The sequence below is a fragment of the Abramis brama genome (genome assembly GCF_963993115.1).
Source record: "Abramis brama genome assembly, chromosome: 11".
NCBI lineage: Eukaryota > Metazoa > Chordata > Actinopteri > Cypriniformes > Leuciscidae > Abramis > Abramis brama.
In genome coordinates this window covers 35586522-35604825 of record NC_139973.1, presented here as the reverse complement: position 1 = coordinate 35604825, position 18304 = coordinate 35586522, and the positions used below count along the sequence as shown (strand labels likewise).

At 37.4% G+C, this 18304-nt stretch overlaps 1 protein-coding gene across 1 annotated transcript in view; it reads left to right on the top strand.

The window, feature by feature from the left end:
- abcc4 (ATP binding cassette subfamily C member 4 (PEL blood group)) overlaps positions 1–16081 on the top strand; it is a 46971-nt gene extending 30890 nt beyond the window's left edge. The window contains exons 20-30 of the mRNA XM_084128503.1: positions 1276–1355; positions 6544–6694; positions 6834–6953; positions 7042–7152; positions 7890–7990; positions 9201–9392; positions 9474–9719; positions 10651–10823; positions 10912–11017; positions 12269–12403; positions 15052–16081. Of these exons, the coding sequence (XP_083984629.1) occupies positions 1276–1355; positions 6544–6694; positions 6834–6953; positions 7042–7152; positions 7890–7990; positions 9201–9392; positions 9474–9719; positions 10651–10823; positions 10912–11017; positions 12269–12403; positions 15052–15141 (1505 nt within the window). The 3' untranslated portion in view covers positions 15142–16081. The remainder of the gene's footprint in view (positions 1–1275; positions 1356–6543; positions 6695–6833; positions 6954–7041; positions 7153–7889; positions 7991–9200; positions 9393–9473; positions 9720–10650; positions 10824–10911; positions 11018–12268; positions 12404–15051) is intronic.
- Positions 16082–18304: the final 2223 nt, after the last annotated feature.

Below are 18304 nucleotides of genomic sequence, written 5' to 3'. Positions count from 1 at the left end.
ACCATCAAAACTTGCTCTGTTGGAACACCTATCATTATAAAGACATAGGCGTAATGATTGTTATGCTTTATACGAAATACAGTAAAAACAGTAATATTGTGAAATATTATTACAATTTTAAATAAATGGTTTCTATTTTAATATATTAAAAATGTAATTTATTCCTGTGATGGTAAAGCTGAATTTTCAGCATCATTACTCCAGTCTTCAGTGTCACATGATCCTTCAGAAATCCTTCTGATTTTATGCTCAAGAAACATTGGATAAATTATCAATGTACAAATGCATCAGCGTATTAGAATGACAGTTGTGCTAAATAAATGGTGGTATCCAGATATGACCAGTATAGAGTAGTTTCTTCTCACCTTCTAAAGAGCAAACAGCAGACCTGGGTTCTGTCATCGTGGTCTCCTTATCGGGGTGTTACTGTTGATAACATGAGCAAAAGAGCATTTACAAGTCTCAAAAGTCTAATAGATAGTTTTTATGACTGCTGAAGAGTCAGTTGGAGCCCTTTTCCGTGATCCTGTTATCAGCAGCGCACACACGAGGCGCAATTACTGCGAGATGCACTCACAGAAATCACATTTAGAAAAACTTTTATGGTTGGAATAAGCTTGTGTTGTGGATTAATTGCCACAACTACTGTATCCTGTGTCTCTACGTTCTAGCCTTTATCGTTTATAATCTATGGTCTCTAGTAATAAAGAATGGTTAGCACTAGTGGGTGTTTGTCTGTCAGTTCTTTGGAACTTGTAATCTCAGCATAATTAGCTGTAAACATTTCTGACAAATGACAAATAGATATCCAGCATGGTGCCATTGTTGATTGAGCTCTCCTTTGTTTGCATTATTTGTTTAATCTGTCATTTATTATCCTTTCAGTGATTCAAATTGTAGGTTAAAGGCCTTTATGGCCAGTATTATCATAACCAGTTAGATAAGTAAAGGGCATTATGGGATTGTTGTTGTTTGTTGATAAAATAATGCAATAGAAAAGTTTGCGCAGTATGTCACTGTCAGCATTTCTACTTTTTAATTAGTGGTGCTTTCATTATTATTACTGGTTCAATGACAAAAGAGTGTCATGACTTCGATTCAATAAAGCTTATTCAAATATTAACAAGCAATAAAGCAGTTTTGTTTGTCACTTTCTAAGAAATAACAATATTTCTGTTTTTTTCTTGATATCCTTCTTCATGGTGTCCTGTCTAGCTCATTAGATGTTCTGGAAGCTGTTGTGTTTGCTAAATGGTTTTTCTCTTTTCATTTCAGGAAGAATCCTCAACCGGTTCTCCAAAGACATTGGCCAACTTGATTCCTTACTTCCCTGGACATTTGTGGATTTTATCCAGGTTTGTGTTTCCTAGTAAAGCAAGTTTTGTAGCTGGGCGTCTGTTAAACACTGTGTAATTTGCACACTGGTAACGTGGCTATATTAGAGCACCCATCACTTGTGGCCATACGCATTATTATTCGCTCTGGTAAACCAAGTGTTGTAGTCTAACAACATATTGTGGCTTTTCCCCTGGCAAATGACAATGTGGTCAATGCGTGGGGGACAGGCGTCACTTTATGTGCTCAGAGCGCTATTGTCTGAAGCTTGACAGACTGAGTGGAAGTACAATAGTCTTTCTTTTAAGGAGCTTTTCATTGTGTGGGGCAGCAGAATCTTTCTTGTTCTCTCTCAGGATGAGAAAACTCTGCAGTCACTTAGCCTTTCCCACAGTCCTCTCTCACTATTGGTTCCCTTTAGTGTGGCAGCAAAGTCAGCATGCATTGTTGAATACTTCCTAAAGAATAGCATACCACTATCCTGCTTGTACTATTTCTCCAGTGTTGCTGCTTTCAAGTCTTGGAATGATACATACACTGGTGACACATACACACATATTTGTACACAACTTTGTGTACACATACATACACAACTTTGACTTTGAGATCGACACGTAGTTTAAGGAATCGCAAAGGAAGTTAATATCATTTGTTTCATTTTCTTGTGCTAGTGCCAATACACTTTTTGTGTTCCTCTGTTTAGTGAAAGTGAAGATGAAAGAAACTTTGCCCAATGCATTCATTTTATTTTTAGTAAAATCACTTAAAAAAAAGTCTGATGATTTTTAACCCAATTTGTATTGTTACAATTTCGGTTTGTAAATGAGCAATGTTTACTCTTTCTCTGTGTTACCTGGACCTTGAAATTCCTGTTTATTTGTCTTTAAAAGTCTGTTGGATGTTGCATAACGTGTTATTCGGCTGACTTTTGTCAGCTCCAGGGCTTCTATGAAAACCATAGATTGTACTTCTGCATTTTTGTATCCCTACTCATTAGACAGCCAGATCAACTTTGGGTTATTAACAAAAAAGTTGTTGCAAGAGTAGGTTTTTCACTGAAAATTGTATCGCACTGTGTCAACATTGTAAACAGCATTATGGTAAAAATGGAACACTATGGCAACAGCTCTTTTACCTGTACGCGACAGCGTTCTACTTCGGCGGGGTTGAGCGGAACTGACAGAACGGCAGTGTCTTTCTGTTTTTTTCCCCTGTGTTTTGCCTAAAACAGTGTTCGTTGTCATCCAGTTTGAAATGTTGACTACAAACATGGATGTTTTTCCAATTTTCTGCCACAGAGTTCTCTTCATGTTTACGAATTCACATGTCTGGAATTCAATTCCTACAACACACTGGATCCTTCACTGGAAACCGAAAATAACTCGCTCCCACTAAATGTTTACTCTTTGAATTCTTGCACCCGGTAACACTACAAGTTGACACCATTATGATGACTAAAAGTTTGCTAAGATTTCCTACTTAAAGGTGCCTTGTGTAAAAATAAATAAATTCATACTCCACATTCCATACCAGATGGGGGCAGTATACCTCCAGAAAGTGAGTTGGTCTACTCTAGAGTATGAATATCTTCAAGCTACTCCCCTTCACCTTTACCAGTGAATATGTTCATATTCGTTTTGTTCATATTACATTTTTATTGTTAGTTTGAATTACATTAATTTGACAGACAGCATTCGCTGATGTTGACCAAGCTAGCGCCAACGTAACCAGAGCTTCCAACTCTCACGCATTAACCGTGAGACACACGCAAACACTTTTCACACGCTCTCACACCACACATCAATTTTCTCACGCACAGAAAAATCGCGAAGCAAAGAGGACACGGAGACCGACAGACTAGACAGAGCAGGTTAGTTATGATATAAAAAAATCTCAGCTCTCAGATTCTGTCAATTTTATTACGCAATTCAAACAATAAATACCGTTTTGGCGCTTGTAAATGTTACACGACAGATCCCTAGCGCATGTGAACCGATCATCTCTACTAGCAATAGTAAAAAAACACGAACACTGAAAGATACAGTAACGTTAGGCTACAACTTACCAAAATGTATTCCTCATACATAATATCGACCAATCAGTGTTTTTTATCAGCGTGAAGAGGTCAATAACACAGCTGGAGAACAATTATGTCAGATTTACCTCAGGAAAGCCATTTAATATACATAATATAGGTCACGTAGTTGGCAAGAAAAAAAGAGCAATAGAGATTGTGCTATGTGTACTATATTACAATACTGTATTTATGAACGTTATATACGTTTATCGAACAGCCTTCGATACATTTCTATGTTATAACTTCCCGAAAATCTACACAAACATATAAAACAAACTTCTAACGAAATACTAACAGCATCTTACTTACCAATCCAAAAGAAATGTTGCAAGTTCGAACTCAAACCTCATTTTTTTCATGTCCATTAGTTGTCTCCAGCGATGGAAAGCAGTGCCAATGTTTACTCTGGTTCTGTTCCTTTTTTATCATATTTTATTTGAATGTAGTAGTGGGCAGTACTTTCCACACGATTGACATCAGGTTCAAGTACGCCCACAAGCCGTGCGAGTTATTCGTGTATTGCATGTTTGGCTGGTGGTTATGTTGCCGGCATACCGCCTCCCATGGCCGAAACTGGTATTACGACACCTGTCGGGCCGTGGCTATTAATGCTAATGCTAATTCAGGTTGATATCTCTGCAGCACTATAACTTGACATTTTTTTAATGACATCATCGCCCTTATTTCTTCTCATTCTTTTGATGCATGTAGCTCATTTTTTGGATATTTTTACCTCAATTTTTACACAAGGCACCTTTAAAGCAAGGCGATTTTTGACTGGTCAGGTGCAGGGTTTGAAATTAACTTTTTCACTCACCGGCCACTTTGGCTACTAAAGTTTTAAGTGACCGGCCATTCAGAACTTCTACAAGCCAAAAAAAAAAAGAAGAAAAAACAGATTAACTACGACAGCTTGACTCCATGTTGGCAAAATCTGGTACATTTGATGTAATGACAACTTTTTTACAATCTATGGGCAACATTCCTAGTTTCTGAATATTTACATTTCAGGATTCCAGAAGTTTTAAGAGCTGAATGTTGTTCAATGGTCCCACTCTTTTTAATGAATTGCAAGACTTTTCCAGTCGTTTGTGATTAACTGGATAGGAATTAAAGAATGTTTTATTCTAGCTTTATGCATTTTTTTAATCAACACTTGAATGTGGGTAAGTTTCATAAAAAAGCAACATTTTGAGCAAAAAGCTGAGAAAAACGCGTTTTTGTTAAAGGAACACTCCACCGTTTTTTGAAATAGGGCTTATTCACCTTCTTTCCTACATTTAGATAGGTGGGCAAATGCATTTTTGTCTCAGTGCATGCATTGTTTTAGTTTGACAGGGTCGGCGCTAGCTTAGCTTAGCCTAATGAATGGAATCCTTTGTTGCCAGCTAGCATGTCCTGAGTAAAAGTGATATAGAAAATAAAAAAAACCCACCTAATTACTTCTTGTGGCCTGCGTATTCACAACGAGTACAAATAGTGATGCAGATTAACACTAGGCGATTTCCTATGCAGATATTGACTTATATATTAAGGACTATATTAGGGGGAAGCACAGGCGAAGCACTGCTACTTGGGTGTGATATCTCTGCGCCCAAGTAGCAGTGCTTCGCCCTAATATAGTCCCAAGTCAATATCTGCATAGGAAATCGCCTAGTGTTAATCTGCATCGCTATTTGTACTCGTTGTGAATACGCAGGCCACAAGAAGTAATTAGGTGGGGTTTTTTTATTTTCTATATCACTTTTACTCAGGACATGCTAGCTGGCAACAAAGGATTCCATTCATTAGGCTAAGCTAAGCTAGCGCCGACCCTGTCAAACTAAAACAATGCATGCACTGAGACAAAAATGCATTTGCCCACCTATCTAAATTTGGGAAAGAAGGTGAATAAGCCCTATTTAAAAAAACGGTGGAGTGTTCCTTTAAAGACTACACCCAGATCAGATTCAGAATGATGATCAAAAAATGGATTGCGTCCATCAACACCCCCAAAGCTTCACTTTCCTATAGCTCGTCCTGTGTCGACATTTCATTCAGTGTTAAATAAAATGTGTTAAATGTTGATGATCACATTATTTTACCTATGCCTCTGCTTGGATATGCTATCACTTGTTCCTGCATCTTCTTCAACTGTGTTTTGATCTGGAGATTCAGTACTCTTTCAGAAGATGTGTAATAGCTCCCCCTACCGTGTAACAGTGAAAACACGGAAAGCCGTAAAATCCAGTCAATGGCGGGGAAAGAAACTACTTCACCTATCCATTTTTTCCAAGGCCATGAGAATCGTGGTGGTGGTTCTAAAAAAAAAAAAGTTTTAAGGAGGTTAATAAAATAAGAAAAACAAGTATTAAAAATTTTAAAGGACAACTTAGAAGTTTTCGGCTTGCTGAGGCCCCCTAGTCAGCCCCGGCCCCTGTATTGAGAACCACTAGTATACATATTGTATAGACACCCCCACTGAATGCCACTTACTAAATTAAACATGCAACATGATGAGGGCATGTGACAGCAGCAATGCATACTACTTTTTGGAATTGTTGTAACTACATAATTTATACAGTTTCACATACTATTTTTGTGAAATAGTAGGCATACATTTTATAGTGCACACACAGTATTCTCATATTCCATACTGAACATGACAACGCTGGCATTTTGACCAAAGCGTTTTCTTTAAATAGTTTTAAAGAGGGAGATCTCACTCTGACGTTATTGTGGATCTTCTATGTGGCGAGTCCCAAAATCACGAGCACAGTAATGCTTTTGTCAGTTTGTATTCTGCCATAGTCTGTGGTCATTCCCGCACTAACCTTAAATTGTTAACATGGTTGCAGGGATTATGGGTAATTTGAGTGAGATCTCACTCGGAAAATGTCGAGTCATGCTGTCATGGCAGCCTCACTGTTTTTCTTCCGTGTTCTTTGATTAATGTTTGTGGTCAAAAGTAGCAGCCAAAACCACAAAGTGCTTTTAATGAGCCAGCATTCAACCGCCGTGACGCAGTGTTTCTACAGCTCTCTTCCCATTTGGAACACTTTATACTTTATTTTACTGTATTATAAATTAAATGTATGTTTCAATTTTTATCATGTATATCTCTCCCTTTTTCATGCTCTTATGCACTACAGGTGTTTCTTCAAATCATCGGAACCATTGCTGTGGCTTGTTCAGTCATCCCTTGGATCTTGATTCCTGTGCTGCCCCTATTGATATGCTTCCTGTTTCTACGCCGCTACTTCCTGCGGACATCTCGAGACGTCAAGCGCATTGAATCCACTAGTAAGCATCTTCAAATGTCTTCCGTCAAATCTGAGAATAATATCGTCTTCGGTAATGTTTCTTCAGAGCATCTTTGTTGTGTGTCCTGTACGTTTAGTCGCTCTGATGTTGATGACCGTGTGTATTTGCGTTCCTACAGCTCGAAGTCCTGTGTTCTCCCATCTGTCTTCCTCGCTGCAAGGCCTCTGGACCATTCGTGCCTTTAAAGCCGAGGAAAGGTTTCAGCAAACGTTTGATGCCCATCAAGACCTGCACTCAGGTTAGTAAAGGAGTCGGTCACTTTCAGGACTCAGATTAGCTCTTACCTTGTAAATGTGTTGTTTAAAAGGTTATGTGTACTCCTACAGAGGCCTGGTTCTTGTTCTTGGCCACTTCACGCTGGTTTGCAGTGCGCTTGGATGGAATGTGTTCTGTGTTTGTGACCATCACAGCCTTTGGATGTCTTCTTCTTAAAGACAGTGAGAAATCCAGATCAAAGCATACACACTATACACCAAAACACAAACACACCCCGGCGTTCATGGTGGCAGTGCACTGGATCTTGAGTACTGAGACAACACAAGCTGCACAACTAGGGGGAGAAATATTAGAATTATTATGCATTTCATAAATATCTAATGGGATTGACAAAAAGTAGCTGTGAAATTAAACACTTTCATTTAAATTTAAATACATAATGTTTATATAAAAAGTATCTTTGTTTCGAAAAAAATATTAAGTTTTTAATCTTGAGCATCAAATCAGCATATTAGAATGATTTCTGAAGGATCATGTGACACTGAAGACTGGAGTAATGATGCTGACAATCCAGCTTTGCATCACAGGAAAAAATGACATGTTAAAATGTATTAACATAGAAAACTGAAATATTATTCAAATTTAAAATAACTGTTTTTACTGTATTTTTGATTGCGTTCATGCATTTATTCTATACGAAGTGAAAATGTTATGTGCGACGTCTCTCAAGGATAATTGGTCTTTGATGGTCATATAGCCTCAAATCACCAACTTCCATTGAAAATAAATTTGTAATTGATGTTTCAAATCATTATCAGTGGAAACATCTTTTTTTTCCTAGGATTAATGTCAACCGTTTCAAGCTCATGCGTTTACATGGTACCCTACTGTACTTGCTGAATCTCTTTTTTTGAGACCAGTTTGTGAATGAAGTGTTGATCATGTCTGACTCTCACAGGTATGAGGGCGGGAGATGTGGGATTGGCCTTGTCTTATGCACTCACCCTAATGGGAATGTTCCAGTGGGGCGTTAGACAGAGTGCCGAGGTGGAGAACATGGTAAGAACCTTGAAATATTTGAATTTACTGAAATATCCATTTCATGAAACTGCCTCAAACTTTTGGTTAATCAAATAATCCTCCTGAACTACTGTTCATAATTATTTTGATTATATAAATTACTTCTAAGAAACTCTTAATAATGGTCAATTGAATGCTTGTTTTATTTAGTAACGCGGAGTTACTGAAAATACTGTTCTTATAGGAGTATTGCATTGTTAGCTTAGCAACATAAGAACATCAAACTCATCAATTGATAGTGCTATTTCTGTGATGTGCATGCAAGTTGCTTTCTATATGGTGCATTTCAACTCGGTTATGAAGTACCTTGCAGGTTGATTCTGATGGTAAGAATGCTGTCTATGGCTCTGTTTGCACCTGGTATTAAGATGTGTTTTGGTCGATCGGATCACAAGTAGACAAGGGAGACACATACCCATTTACACCTGGTGTTTTAATCTTTCTGTCAGGACCACTACCGTCAAATACGATTGACAATTAGCATACAGTTTGGATTGGCGGTATGGTTCCGTTCTGGGCAAGAACACCCTGAGCATCCATGCAGCCTAGCATATGGATAAGAGCAGGGAGAGCAGTGATAACCCCCTTGGGGTAAACAGAACAGAACCAACATGAAAGTTTGCAAATATATTTAATTCAAGATTTTAAAGTACAACATCATTCGAGAATTTATTCTGATTCAAGGGGAATCAGAATGGCGAATCCTGACTGGGCGAGAGGAGGAGCTGGGGATGGAGGAGGGTAATGAGCTCCTGAGAAACGCGATAGCTGCTGATAATACTGAAGGAGCTTATATATGTATACGGTGATAGGCGTCGTATTCCTTAGGTAGATGTGGATCAGCTGAGGGTCAGCTGATGCGAGCTTGACTAACGTGACCTGCCAGAACTAACGCTACGCTTGATGTCTCTTTTTTCCACTTTCAACCACTTCTGTCCTGATTTCTACGGGTGGGTAAATGTTTGGGTTTTTTCAGATCTTTTCATCTAAAAGACAAAATAAGCTTGTGCAATTTACATATGAATGCACCGACGGAAAAATATTGTTATATCAAATATTGTTGTGGACAATGAGGGGCCTTGAAGTCATAATGGTTGAGATCCACTGACGTAAACCTCTCATTGTGTGTGTGTGTGTGTGGGCATATTTACATAAATTGATCTGCTTTCTGAATGATGTGTCCTTCTAGATGACGTCAGTGGAGAGAGTGTTAGAGTACACAGAGCTAGAAAGTGAAGCACCTTGGGAAACCAAAAAACGCCCCCCTCCCGAATGGCCACATCGGGGCCTTATAACCTTCGACAAGGTCAACTTCTCTTACAGTTCTGATGGACCCGTCATCCTCAAAAACATCTCTGCCATGTTCAGACCTAGAGAGAAGGTGAGTCCAGCACCAGCTCCAGATCATCATACGAGTCTGTCAGGACATTCGCACTGATGTTTGCTGCTCTGCATTGATCAGGTTGGAATCGTTGGACGGACCGGTGCAGGGAAAAGTTCCCTGATTTCAGCACTGTTCCGTCTGATGGAGCCAGATGGTAAAATCTTCGTGGACGGAGTGTTGACCTCAGAGATCGGCCTGCACGACCTCCGTCAGAAGATGTCAATCATCCCGCAGGATCCCGTACTGTTCACAGGAACCATGAGGAAGAACCTAGACCCCTTCGGCCAGCACTCAGACCTTGACTTGTGGAACTCTCTGGAAGAGGTGAACATGCACACACTCGCTGTAATATAGAGACCTGCTGCAGGGATGACATAATTTTTGTAGGCCAAAACCCGAAAACGAGTTTACATTTTAGCACTTCCGATTCCATCGCTCTGAAGTCAGTGGGTTTTTTGAATGTGTTTTTTTTTTTTGGCTAAATGGGACTGCAGAGGTTATCAGGAACATTAAAAATCATCACATCGGATTGAACAGGAAAACTACAGCCTCATCGTGTTTATAATTGCACTCTTTTAACCTATTCTAACTCAAACTTTTTTAGGGAAACTAAATTGTAAAAAAAAACAGTTGCTGCCTTAAATTAAGTACAATCAACTTGGTGTTTAAGTAATTTCAACTTAAATTACATTAAACATCAAATTGCTTAACTTTTGATGAGTTAAAGCAATGTAAACACATATGTTGTCATAACTTATTGATTAGATAGGTTTTTTTTTTTTTACTGTGGATTTTTAAAAAAAATAAAGACTGAAAGAGTTGTCCGAAGCTTAATGGTGCTGACATTGAAGTCAAGCAATCGCGGTGTAGTTCGCCTATAGCCTACATTTAGCTTTTTACTCCTGCCGATTGTATTTAGGCTTCAAAATTCATAAAAGGTGTGTACATTTGTGAGGATTATCATGATAAACAACATGTGTACGAATCATAAACTTTTGTTGGTCATAGAGATTATTGCCTGCAATAATCCCAAAGCCAATGGAAAAATCATTTTGGGTTTTTGTGGCCTGAGAGGTTTTTAGCTGATTTTTATATCGATTTTTGAGTGGAACGACCCAAGATTGTTCTTTTGTAACGGGCCCATAGATCCATTTTCCAGTGTGACCTTTTACCCCAGCAGATTTACATTAATTATCAATTACTTATTACATTAATAAGTGATCTCTGACTTATGACATATGTGGTCTGCTCAAAGGTCCAGCTGAAGGCTGCTGTGGAGGAGTTGCCTGGTAAGCTCGAGACAGAACTGGCTGAGTCAGGATCAAACTTCAGCGTGGGCCAACGGCAACTCGTCTGTCTAGCTAGAGCCATTCTGAGGAGGAACCGTATTCTCATCATCGATGAGGCCACTGCAAATGTGGACCCTCGGTGAGTCCTTTATTTGCTTACCTGAGATTGTTGAAGGTCCTTTATAATCTATAGCTATAGCTTTAAATGTATGTCATGTGCTCTATAGGACAGACGAGCTGATCCAGAAAACCATCCGGGAAAAGTTCAAGGAATGCACCGTCCTCACCATCGCACACAGACTCAACACTATCATAGACAGTGACCGCATCCTGGTGAGTGCAGAGATGGAGAGCTCTATCACAATGCATTATATCCATTATTATATTACCTTGAAGAAGAATAAAAGATTAAAAAATGCATAGTTTTAGTACAGAAAACAATATTGTAAATGAGCCAAGTCTATCAAAATACATGTAATTCTTCTAATTACACAAAAAAAGTCATTTTATTCAAAAATCAACTGAGTCTTTACATATGATGTTATGCAAACTTTTGTTTTTTACTTGTTCGATTTGCCTCAAATACTTTTTAAAAAATATATTTAACTCATTGGTGCTGAATTTTGTTGATAAACATAAACATTCATGCCATTGATGAACCGTTACAGCATGAAAAATGTATCATCTTTTATCTGAAAGTGAAAGATTATCCCAAAACAGAAATATTTTTAATTTGGAAAATATTCCAGATTAATATCAATGTTGTTTTGTTAGAAAATGAAAATGTAGGTTTCATAAATTTGGATCGTTTTTGAGCAGTTAATGTTGAGAATTCTGAGAAATTTTTTATCCAATCCCAGTGTTTTTTCTGTAATTTATGTTAAATTTGAAATTTCTCAAAGGGGGTAAATGGGGGTAAATGTAGTAATAACGTGGTAATAACTAACATTCAAACCTGATTTTTTGTGCATTCACTTATTAATGAGAAGTTATTATTCAGAGGCAGTATGGTTTCAGTAGAAAAATATTAAGTTATGAAAATCAAATGCAGATTTTTAATGCATTATGAGGGTTAAAGAAATAGTGAAAAATAATGAAAAATATTTTCTCACCTTCATATCTTTCTAAACCTGCATGGTTCTTACATGAAATTTATGTTTTCATCCTGCTTTTTTCCACACTACATAAGTGTTTATTGGGACCTACAGTATATAACCAGGAGCCATCAAGCTTATATTACTTTACAGTACTTTTTATGTGCAGTTTTAAGTCTTACAAGCATTAAATGCACATATCACAATAGCATGTTCTTCGTTTTGAGTTGGACATGATGAAAGTAGTCACTTGAGTCAATAGACCGACTCATGACTGATCTTTGAGTCTTTTTTCTTTGGTTCATTAAAAAGAATGAACGATTCATTCATTCATGAATCGGACTACAGTTACCGGATCCTAATGTCACAAATCATTTGGTTCCAGTATTTATTTATTTATTTATTTATTTATTTATTTTCAATGGAAAAAGTACCGGTTCTCAATCCTAAAAAGAAAGCATAAAAAAAGTGATGTTTATTTTTCTCTCAGGTTCTGGATGCAGGTCGGATCCACGAGTATGACGCCCCCCACGTTCTCCTACAGAACCAGAACGGGATCTTGTACAAGATGGTGCAGCAGACGGGAAAGGCAGAGGCATCCTCGCTCCTCCAGACCGCCAAACAGGTGAGCAGATCACCGGATGTCCACAGGAGCGCATCAGTTTAACACCGATGTGAAGTCGCCCGTCCATGTCGCCCTGTCCCGTCGCCAAATATGTGCCACATGTACCTGTGCCAGAATCCCACAATACGCCGTGTTTCAAAGAGCCCAGGCCTTTGTGCTGTCAGTCAGTATTAGTTTCCCCCTCCTCGGCGGCATGTTGTTCTCCCTTCGGATCGGGTTCCTCTCCGCCTCGTTCAGCCGGTGAGCTCATTCTCTGTGCCGGCCCCTCTGGAGCTGACCGCCGGGGCTTTCAAGCACACATCTACCTGATATTAGACCACTCCGCCTTTGTGCGCTCTGAATGCCGGCTCAATTGAGAGTATATCTGATAGTGTGGCCAACTGTTTGTCGGCCATGCTTTGTGTTGTTGGGACTTTTCTCGGTGTATCTGCGGGGGGTGTGGGTCGGAACACCAGGTGCTTTTTCTTCTTTTTGTCTTTACGCTCATTGTTAGCCATGGGTGCTTTTAAATACAATGAGAGGTTTTGATTACTGCATAATAATGATATTAAATAAGGGGGGATTTTTACTTCCATTCAGCCTCCTGTGTTCCGTCCCCTGTGTTTAGGAAAGCATTGTCAGGGAAGGTTTGGGAAAAGAGTGACGCCTTTCATCCCTTTCCAGGTCTCATTAAAAGGTCATATACACAGCGCTGGGTAGATTACTTACAAATTGTAGTGCGTTGCAGATTGAAAATGGCATGATGAAAATTGTAGTTAGTAACGTAATCGGTTACATTACACATTTTTGGTAATGTATTCTGACTACTTTTAGATTATTTTGGATTAGTGCTGTCAAATCGATTTAATCATGATTAACCGCATCTAACGAAAGTTTCTGTTTACATAATATATGTATGTATGTGTGTGTGATAGACAGACAGACAGACGGACCGATAGATAGACAGATAGATACAGATAGATAGACAGATAGATAGATAGATAGATAGATAGATAGACAGATAGACAGATAGATAGGTCCCTGTTTACTAAACGCATAAAAATATTTGATATTTAAACAAAAACTTTTATGTTAGATGCAATTAATCGATTTGACATCTCTACTTTTGACCCAACTCATATATAAATTTTATTGATACCATATTGATATAAAAATGTAAAGAGAAAGAAAATATATTCCACAATATTACATTTCTATAGTTTGTGAAGTGCAGGGGGTTAGTGAGCTCATGAAAGTTAATAATTAAATCATAAAAATGTCAAATTTAAAGTAAATAAATAAAAACAAATCAACACATATTAAAAAATATTAAACATTTTATTTGTTCACCTGCATGTGACCTTTAATCGACATCAGAGAACCGTGAATATGCGGATGTGTTAAATTATTTACTTGAATATATTAGGTGAAAAGGGGTGCGACTGACAATTGTTTGGGAATAATAGCATTACATGTTAATATAATATTGATTTTGTGCATTTTAATGTGTTAGAAAGAGAAAAGCCTTCCAAAGACATATTGAGTCATTTAAAGGTGCAATGTGTGATATTTCTATTGATCTATTGACAGAAATGCAATATAAGATCCATAACTATGTTTTCAGTGGTGTATAAAGACCTTACTTAATGAACCGTTATGTTTTTATTACCTTAGAATGAGTCATTTATATCTACATAACCGCGGGCACCCCCTTCTATGAAGATCTACATATCGTGACGTCATGTTTCTACCGTAGCCGACAGCGAACAAACAGCGCTACAGAGCGCGTTTCGTCACTAACTTGAATGAGAAGCAGCAGAAAAAGACGCAGCAGAATACTCAGGTTGTCCCTGACTCTGCAAACGTGGAGAAAAACATGCTGTCTGAACGACGCCTCAGACATCGTAATGTTAGCTATTTCACCTTACCAGCTGCTTTGATGCACTTATCCATAACTCTTATCTTATACTAACTAGCATGGAAACAGGCTATGGTAAAGTCAGTGAATAACAGACTAACATGATGAACAAGTAAAAATAACAATCGCAATAACATGTGGTTTTACTGAATAATTAAGTAAATATAATTTAATATCAAATATAATATAAAGAAACCTCATTGCTTGACTTGCTACTCTCTGCTGACTCAGACTCAGACGACAACATCTTCCGATCCTACGTCGGCCACCGTAGCTTCTCCTTAGAGTTTGCAATTTGAAGGATAGGCAGTGAGTGACTGACTGTTTGCAATTCGCAAACCTCACCACTAGATGCCGCTAAAAATTACACACTGCACCTTTAACCATGTATAACTGAGGAATAACTCGAATAATAATTAAAATATGTTCATAAGAGTTTGATCAGATATGCAATAGAGGAAACGCTCCTTAAATGTGGAATGATTTCTGTAAATTCAGTGTTCAAGTGCTGTTGCCTCTCTGAACTAGTGGCTTGTGTGTGCAATTCAACAAATCGAGAAGACTTTACCAACATATATATGTGATGAGCTTTTTTAAAAAGAAAAATTGAAAAGATTCCCTTAAACGGAATACAACTACAAGTACTTAATTTTTGTAATCTGATTATGTAATCCAGATTACATGTAATCGGTTACTACTCAGCACTGCATATACGTCACACTAACCGTGCTCTGTCTCTTCTGGTTTACAGGCCTACATGAACCGCAGTCCGGCCCACCAGCTCAACGGTTTCGCCACCACTGGAGATGGCAGCTTGGTTATCTTCGAGACTGCCCTATAACAGCCTGGAGAGTGAATGATGTACACGGGGCACGGCTATCCCAGCATCCTCGGCTTCTGCGGAAGGCAACAGCCACAAGTTCTACCTCCCTCGCCCAAGACACCAGGCTGAGCGGAGCAGGAGACGCGTACACACGCCAACATCTCCAGAGAGGACAGGCTGCAGTCACGAGAGGAAGACCCAGTTCAGCTCTACACCAGCGCTCTGATTTCTCCAGCGTGATAGCACTTGGTTGTACACTGTATATTATGATTATGAATATGTGCCTTAATGTGTAAGTATAGTACAGGACTGCTATGGGCCAAAGAGATTTCTTGCCTTTGCTCAAATGAAACACTATGCTATGATCTAGACTAATTTAGTTTTACCGGTGCCTTTATACTCCATGATCCTTAAAAAGCTGCTGATTTTGACAACACGATAAGGCCTTCTGAATGTTAAGACAACTCTGTACTGAGAGGGCTCTTGAAAGTAGTCAAGTTTAAGAACAGCATCTGTTTTATTATTATTATTATTATTATTATTATTATTATTATTATTATTATTATTATTATTACACTCCATTTGCCTTAATCAAAAACAATAAACACTTTGTAGAGACAGCTTAGAGATAAACATATTTGCTGGAAAACAATCTTTCTGAAAATGTTTTTTTTTTTATATAGAATATAAAGACAGTTCTTGTGCTGGACTTTTACTTTTTTGTTTAATATATCCTTTAAATGTAATGCTGTCCTTGATTCTTTTGAACTTTTAAAAAAATCATTTTATTTTTATACAATTTTTTGTGAATTTGGAACTGTGAGAATGAAAGTGATGTTGAGTGACAGTGAGTTGAAGAATCACTGTTTACTGTCCAAAAGTTGCAGTTATGTTCGAATTTGTGTTTGAAATTGTGTCATATCAGATTCTTGTATTTGGATTAAACACTTGGTATTACACAAAACATGTTTTTCGTATTCATTCTTCAATCATTTTCTTAAATTGATGTTTGTGTTTTGATGGGTATTTTTATTTAATTGTTTTGTTTTGGGGGTCAAAAACATGTAGCTTGAATTGCACTAGTAGTATGAATACAGCTTTTTAGGGAATTTACGTACGGATCAGGGGCAGTGCTGGGTGGATTACTTACAGAACTAAATACAAATTACATGATAAAAAATGTTGTTAGTTATGTAATCTATTACATTACACATTTTAGGTAATATAATCTGCACTGTAAAAAATTATCAGTTGACAACTTTTAAAAAAAGTGAGGAAACCCATTGCATCAAAATTAAGTTAAAAAAACATGCGTAATTGAAAAAAATAAGTTACGTGGAATTGTCAAGTTCACATCACTTAATTTTTTCAATTACGCATGGTTAACTAAAAAAAAAAAAGTGAGGAAACCTGTTGCCCTTAAATTAAGTAAAGTCAACTGATTTTTTGATTACTTTTAGATTGCTTTAGACTAGCTTTTTTTATAACATTGATTTGAATAATATAATCTTGTACCATATACAATCAAATATAAAGAGAAATAATTTTTTTATTTTTTTTTATTTTTTATTATCAACAACATGAAGTGTATTAAACATTACATCATGTCAGAGTTTTCCTAACTAGGGTTTGAAGGAACTTCTGGGGGTTCATACATTTATGAAAAGTTAATGATTAAATAATAAACAAGTTAAATTATAAGAAATAAATCATATGAAATTGAAAACAATCCAAATAAAACACTAACCAAAACAAAAGATTAAATATTTTATTTGTTCTTGATGTGCAACTTATCAATTTTCCGTGTCAAAATTACAGCAGCCGGTCTGTTTGTTCAATTCCATAAAACTTTTGAGAAAGGAACATTTAAAAGATAAAAAAAGAAGAATTTGGGGGAATCAATGATTTCTGAGTAATGTTGTGAATATCAATCAAGTAGCTAATCAATAAAAAAACTGTAATCTGATTTTTTAAATTAAATTTAAGTATTTAATTTTTGGAATCTGATTACGCAATCCAGATTACATATAATCAGGTACTTACCTAGCACTGGTCAGGGGCTTGATAAATTGCATTCATTTTTACTGCATTTTTTTAATTTATTAATCACAGTAGAATGACAACGCTGATAATTATCATGTCGTACTGCCTAGAGTTATCCTAACCTTCATTTCCATATGGGTTGATTACAACTGGGAATCCCCCTGTATCCCAATAACCCGGAGAAGAAAAACGTTGTCACTTTACATCCCGCCCCATAATGTCTTTAAGATTTGGTGCCGGAGGTGACAGCGGGTATTTGTTTACAGTCTGTCATCCGTGTCTCATGGTGTTTTGAGACTAAGTTATGTTAGGGCATAAAGGAATTAACCTGAAGGCAAAATCCTGGATTGACCGAGAACAAGAGGCAATGTGTTAGGCAAGCAGGCATCGAATCACAGCCTCTTGTCCCCGACATTTGTGGCTTTGTCTGTAATCGTAACCATCATCTCTGGAGAGTAAGCGATACTGTAGGCCTTTCTCCTCCTGGATGGACAAACAAAAGTGTGGGATCTTTGCAGTAGACGATCCTATTGTGTTCAGTTCAAAGGTGTGCACAAGAAGGAATGCGTGCCTTTACCTTTCCATTGAAACAGCACTTTCAATACACTCTCGTAATGCGCAAAAATTGAGAGAAGATATGAAAGGATAGCCAGATCCATTATAATGGGAGATATGTGGTATGCTTCCCTTACAGCGATGATCTCATGGCAAAGCTGAACACACACACACACACACTCTCTCTTAAACATGTTGATAAGTAGGCCAGAGTTACTTTAATTTTGTGCATTATCTTGCAATTCAGATCCCTGTCCTTGGTTTTCATCATTTGAAGTGGAATTTGCATTAAGATTCTTAAATTATTTGACATGCACCGTTAATCAAAACGATTTTTACAGGATTCATTTTGTGTTTAAACTTTTGAATGATACCTAATTTATGATAATTACTATTAAAAAAAGGCAATTAACAACCCGCCAAGTGTCCTACTACCAGGACAGCTATAGGTATAGAAAGAAAGCACAAACGCTTTAAAATATGTATTGTTTAAAATATTAACTATTTGGACACTTTATAGTTGTCTAATATTAGTGGAACATGTCCATGGTTTAAAGGAATGAAAGTTCCTCCATCATTTACT